At 72.5% G+C, this 5,965-nt stretch overlaps 1 protein-coding gene across 1 annotated transcript; it reads left to right on the top strand.

The window, feature by feature from the left end:
• Nucleotides 1-12: 12 nt before the first annotated feature.
• Nucleotides 13-4,695, top strand: LOC128935221 (collagen alpha-1(I) chain-like). Its single transcript, XM_054273368.1, has 7 exons — nt 13-408; nt 504-980; nt 2,029-2,483; nt 3,261-3,475; nt 3,571-3,661; nt 3,771-3,905; nt 4,452-4,695. Exons 1-7 carry the CDS (start codon nt 13-15, stop codon nt 4,693-4,695), a joined length of 2,013 nt encoding a protein of 670 aa, XP_054129343.1.
• Nucleotides 4,696-5,965: the final 1,270 nt, after the last annotated feature.

The raw sequence follows: 5,965 nt of genomic DNA, 5'->3' as shown, positions 1-5,965 counted from the left end.
CGTGCCGGGCCCATGGGCAGCGCCGGCGGGGCGGGGGGGCCGGGCCCGGGGTGGCCCCGCGCCGCGGGGGGTCCCGCTGCCCTTGAGCCAAGGACGGCGCCGCTCCGGGGGGCCCCGGCACCGGCACCGGCACCGGGGGGGCCCTCCCGGCCCGCGGCCGGCCCCCGCCCGCCCCGGTGCGGCTGCGCTGCGCGGCCGGGGGGGTCCGGGGCGGGAGCCGGAGGGGGCGGCGGGGCCGAGCCCCCCCGCGCTACCCGCCCGGTGCGCGCCGCGCCATCGGCCTTATTTAGTCACGGAGCGGCCGGGGGGGACCGGGACCCGCCCCGCGCGCTCGCCGCCGCTCGGAACAGGTCGCAACGGCTCGGCTCCGCTCGGAACGGCCGGGCTGAGCCGGGCTCGGCCGGTTCGGTGCGGCGGGGTTCGGCCCGCTCCGCTCCGGTTCGGTTCGGTTCGGGTCGGGTCGGTTCGGCTGGGTCGGCTCGGCCCGGCCCGGTTCGGCTGAGCTCGGGAGGGCTCGGCTGGGTTCGGCCGGGTTCGGCTGTGCTCGGCTGCACTGGGTTCGGCCGGGCTCGGCTCGGCTCGGCCCCGTTCGGCTGCGCTCGGGCGCGGCGCGGCCCGGCTCGGGCGGGCCGAGCTCGGCTCGGTTCGGCTCGGCTCGGTTCGGCTCGGCTCGGCTCGGCTCGGGCTGGTCCCTGCGCTCGGCCCGGCCCGGCCCGGCCCCGCGGGCGCGGCGGGCGCTGCGTGTTGACAGCGGGGCCGGGGCGGGGCCAGCGCGGGCGCAGCCAATGGCCGCGGGGGGGCCCGGGACCCCCGCCCCGCCCCGCCCGGGGGCGCCCAGCGCGCCCTTGGCCACGCCCCGCCTCGGCCACGCCCACCGGCACCGGGCCACGCCCCCTCCCGGATCCCCGCAACGCCCCGCGACCCCCGTGGGACGCTCCGGTCACAGCCACGCTCTACAACGGGGCCGCGCTCCCGGACAGGTGGGACACGGGGACACCGGGACACGGGGACACCGGGATACCGGGACACGGGGACATGGGGACACCTGAGGACACCGGGACACAGGGACACAAGGACATGGGGACACTGGGTCACCAGGACATCGGGACGCTGGGACACACGGACATGGGTACATTTAGACACCAAGATACCAGAATAAAGCACAGTGGGACACCGTGACACTGGGAGAGCTGGATATGGGGACACTGGCCCACCAGGACAGTGGGACACAGGGACAAGGGCCATGTGGGGCAGCAGCAGAGCATCCAGGCGCAGCCCCAGCTGGGTCCTGGGGGAGCCTCCCTGCCCCAGTCCTGCCATCCTGGCCCAGCCTAACCCTCTTCCCAGGCTGGTTCCAGCATCAGCCCCAGACCAGCCCTTGCCCTAGGCCCGATCCCAGCCTAATCCTGATCCCTATCCAACCCTAATTCTAGTCTCTGTCGCAGTCCTAGTTCTGCCCCACTCACAGTCCTGTCCCATCCCAGTCTCACCCCAGACCTCATCCAGTCCCTGTCCTGTCCAGTTGTGGTCCCAGTCCCAGTCTAGTCACAGTCCCGGTTAAATCCTAATCCCAGTCTCCTTTCTAGGCCAGACCCAGTGCAGTCTGGTCCCTGTACCAGTCTCTACTCAGTCCAAATCTCAGTTCCAGTCCAGTCCAAGTCCCAGTCCCAGTTCAAACCCCAGCCCTGTCCACTTCCAGACCAGCCCAGTTCCTTCACAGACCAGTGCAATCCCAGTTCACTCCCAGTCCGTTTCTGGCCCAGGCCCGATCCCAGTCGCAGTCAGAGATCAGCCCCAGCCCAGTCTGGGTCTCAGCTCTGTCCCAGTCCTGACCAATCCCAGTCCCAGCCACGGTTCTGGTCCCGGTGCCGATCCCAGTCCCATGTCAGCCCAATCCGGTCCCAGTTCTGTTCCAGCCCTGGTGTCGGTCCCGGTCAGAGCCCCGTCCAGCCCCGGTTCCGTACCGGTTCCGCGCCGTTCCAGCCCGGTCCCGGTGCCGGTTGCGGTGCCGGTTCCACGCCGTTCCAGCCCCGGTTCCGGTGCCTGTTCCGCGCCGTTCCAGCCCGGTCCCGGTCTCCTCCCAGCCCGGCGCTGCCCGGGATGCTCCCGGTCTCTGTCCCAGGTGCTGAAAATGGCTCCGCCCCGGGGCTGCGACCGCCGGGACCGGCCGGGGTGACCGGACCCGAACGGACCAACCGGACCCGAGCGGGCCCGAACAGACCGACGGAACCGGCTGGGCTGGCTCCGCCAACCGGACCCGACCGGATCCAGCCAGTCCCGACCCGACCGGCTGGACCGACCGGCTGCGAGCGGCTCCCAGTGGCCTCAAACGGACCCGAACGGACCCGAGCGGGCGTGAATGGACCCGAACGGACCGACCGGGACCGACCGGACCCGAACGGGCGTGAATGGACCCGAACGGACCGACCGGGACCGACCGGACCGACCGGACACAAATGGATCCACTGGACTGACCAGACCGAGCAAGTCTGACCAGACGTGACCGGACAGAGCAGAACAAACGGGGCTGAGCCGAGCCGGGCGGGAGTCTGTGGGGTACGGGGGGCTGTGGGGTACGGGGGGCTCTGTGGGGTACGGAGGGGTTTGTGGGGTGAGGAGGGGTTTGTGGGGTGCGGGAGGCTGTGGGGTACGGGGGATCTGTGAGGTTCGGGGGGCTGTGAGGTACGGGGGGGTCTGTGAGGCACGGGGGGTCTGTGGGGTGCGGGGGTCTTTGGGGTGTGGGAGGGCTGTGGGGTGCGGGAGGGCTGTGGGGTACGGGGGTCTTTGGGGTGCGGGGGGCTGTGGGGTACGGGGGGTCTGTGGGGTATGGGGGGTCTGCGAGGTAGGGGGGTCTGCGAGGTACGGGGGGCTGTGGGGTACGGGGGTCTGTGGGGTGCGGGGGTCTTTGGGGTGCGGGAGGGCTGTGGGGTGCGGGGGGCTGTGGGGTGCGGGGGTGCTGTGGGGTACGGGGGTCTGTGAGGTGCGGGGGTCTGTGGGATGAGGGGGTCTGTGAGGTGCGGGGGTGCTGTGGGGTGCGGGGGTCTGTGGGGTGCGGGGGTGCTGTGGGGTGCGGGGGGCGTTGTGGGATACGGAGGGACTGTAGGGTCTGTGGGGTACTGGGGGGCTCTGGGGCTGGACGAGGCCGAGGCACGGGGGACGCTGTGGATTTGGAGGGGCTGTGGGGCGGGGGGAGCTGGGGGGGTCAAGGCCTGACCCCCATCACCCCCGCCCACCCGTGACCGAGTCCCGCCCCCGGGCAGGGCGGGCGATCCGGTCGGTGGGCGCTCCGCCGTGACCGACAGGCCCGGCCCGCCCCGCGGTGATGGACCCGCGCCCCGCGTGGGTCCCCGCGGCGCCCCGGGCCCGGCCGTGCCCCCGCGCCGTGCCCCGGTGCCGCCCCGCGGTGCCCCCGCCCCGCTCTCCCCCGCAGGAAGGAACCGCCGGGCCGGCACCGGGCGCGGTTTCCCGTCGCTGCGTGAGCCGCGGGCTGCGCCCCTCCGCGGCCTCCGGGGGTCTCACCCGCCGGGATTCGGGGGACCCGGTACCCCCCGCACCCCCGCACCCCAACAGCGCCCCCGTCCCGGACCCCCACCCCCCGCGACCCCCGCGACCCCCGCCCCGCTCCGGGGTCACCGCAGGACCCTCCCCGCCCGCAGCTGGGGTGAGCCCCCCCCACCCCGCGCGGGTTCCCAGGGCCCCCCGAGGGTCGCGAGGTGCAGCCCCCCCCCGGCATGGCTTCCCCAGGGACGCTGACCCGGGGGTCCCCGCAGCGCCCAGCGCGTCAATGGCCGGAACTGGGTGGAAGCAGCGGGAAGTGGGGGGGTCCCGCAGGACATCCGCCCCACGGCCGGGGGGCTGGGGGCGGCCCGGGAGCCCCCCGAGGCACCCGATCGCCCGGTGAAAAGGTGAGAGGAGGGTACAGTGTCCTACAGCGGCCAGGGTGGGGGTCCCTGCCACCACCGCGGCCCCCCAGGTGCTGCTGTGTGTCCCCCATGAGCGCTGTGTCCTCCCTGTGGTGCCATCGCACGCCACGTGTGAGTCCCCAGTTCCATGTCCCCATGGGTGCCGTGTCCTCTTCAGTGCTGTGTCCCCCCCTAGGTGCCATGTGTCCCCCAGGGCCATATATCCCCCCCAGTGCCATATATCCCCCCCAGCTCCATATATCCCCCCCCAGTTCCATATATCCCCCCAGTGCCATATATCCCCCCCAGTGCCATATATCCCCCCAGTTCCATATATCCCCCTCAGTTCCATATATCCCCCCCAGCTCCATATATCCCCCCAGTTCCATATATCCCCCCAGCTCCATATATCCCCCCAAGGGCCATATATCCCCCCCAGCTCCATATATTCCCCCAGTTCCATATATCCCCCCCAGCTCCATATAGTCCCCCAGTTCCATATATCCCCCCCAGCTCCATATATCCCCCCCAGTTCCATGTCCCCCCCAGGGCTGTGTCCCACCCGGGTGCCATGTGTGTTCCCAAGCCCCCCCAAGGCCATGTCCCCTCTCCGGGTGCCATCGCTCCCTCCCCACGGCCACATGCCGGGGCCCGCGGGGCAGATCGGGCTCCAGTGCCCCCGCGGGGTTCCCGGTGTGTCCCGGTGCCGGTGACGGTGGCGATGTCGGTGGCGGTGCCCATTGTGTGCGGGGCGGGGGCGTCGCGGCCTCGTCACCACTTCCCCGGGCGGTAGGAAGCGGGAAGCGGCCGCTCCCGGCTCAGAGGGGCCGCGATGGGGAACCTGCCGGGGGTCCTGCCCGGAGCCCCCCGCGCCTGCCCCGGCCTCGGCCTCTGCTCGCGCCCGCGCGGCCCCGCACCCGAGGACCCCCCCGGCCCCGCCGCGCCCGCCGCCGTCACCGAGCCCCCCAGGTAGGAGCCCGGGCGGGACGGGGAGAGCGGGCTGGGAAGGACGGACGGGGCGGCGGGGCACCGGCACTCACCTGCCGCAGCCCCGAGCCTCGGCGGGGACCCCTCCTCGCTCGCGGGCACCTTCGCACATGGCCCGAGCCCACCGGAGACGTGTCCCGGCCGTGGGGGTGGAGGTGTCCCCGCTGTAGGGGTGTCCCGGCCGCGGAGGTGTCCCCGCCATGGAGGTGTCCCGGCCGCGGAGGTGTCCCCACGGTGGAGGTGTCCCCACGGTGGAGGAGTCCCCGCCATGGAGGTGTCCCCGATTCCCCGATGGGGTGGCTGGCGTGGGGCACTGGGGCAGAACACGGAGCCCGCCGGCGGCAGAGCGCTGTGCCCGCTGCCCGTGGCGTCGTGACAGTGTCCCCTGTCCCACGGCATGGCCCGGGGACCCGCGGGGCTGCGCTGGCCCGAGCGGCATCTGGGGGCCCATGGGGGACATTTGGGGAGGGGTCTGTGGGGCGCAGTGGGGATGGAGGCGCGGGGACCCCACGCCTCGGAGGGGCTTGGAAGGGACGGGCATGGGCCGGGGGCGTGTCGTGTCCCCCCCCCGCGGTGGCCCGGAGCCCGCTGTGACTCATGGCCATTGTTCCACTCACACGAGGGCCAGGAACGCCCCGCGCCCCCTCCGCCCTCTGACCCCTCAACTCCTGACCCCTCCGACTCAGACCCCATATCCTGATCCCCCATTTCGGCACTTCCCAGCTCAGCCCCCATCCCCTGATCCCCGCACCCCCTGACCCCCCCAGCTCAGCCCCCCATATCCTGATCGCCCATCCCCTGATCCCCACTGAGACAGAGTAAAAATCTGTCTATATCTCCGCAAAACACCACATCCCCTGATCCCACATCCCCTGATCCCCCGTCCCCTGATCCCCTGCCCCCTGATCCCCACATCCCCTGATCCCCGCACCCCCTGATCCCCCATCCCCTGATCCCTGCACCCCCTGACGCCCCCAGCTCAGCCCCCCAGCCTGTGTCCCCCGCTCCGAGGCCCCCCCATCCTCTGAGCCTCCCCATCGCCTGCCCTCCATCCCCTGCCGCTCCCCATCCCCCGG

The sequence above is a fragment of the Melozone crissalis genome, unplaced genomic scaffold (assembly GCF_028551555.1).
Source record: "Melozone crissalis strain CALT ecotype California unplaced genomic scaffold, PUWL_Pcris_2 ptg000016l_1, whole genome shotgun sequence".
In the NCBI taxonomy this organism is placed as follows: Eukaryota; Metazoa; Chordata; class Aves; order Passeriformes; family Passerellidae; genus Melozone; species Melozone crissalis.
This window is presented reverse-complemented; position numbering and strand designations above follow the sequence as displayed.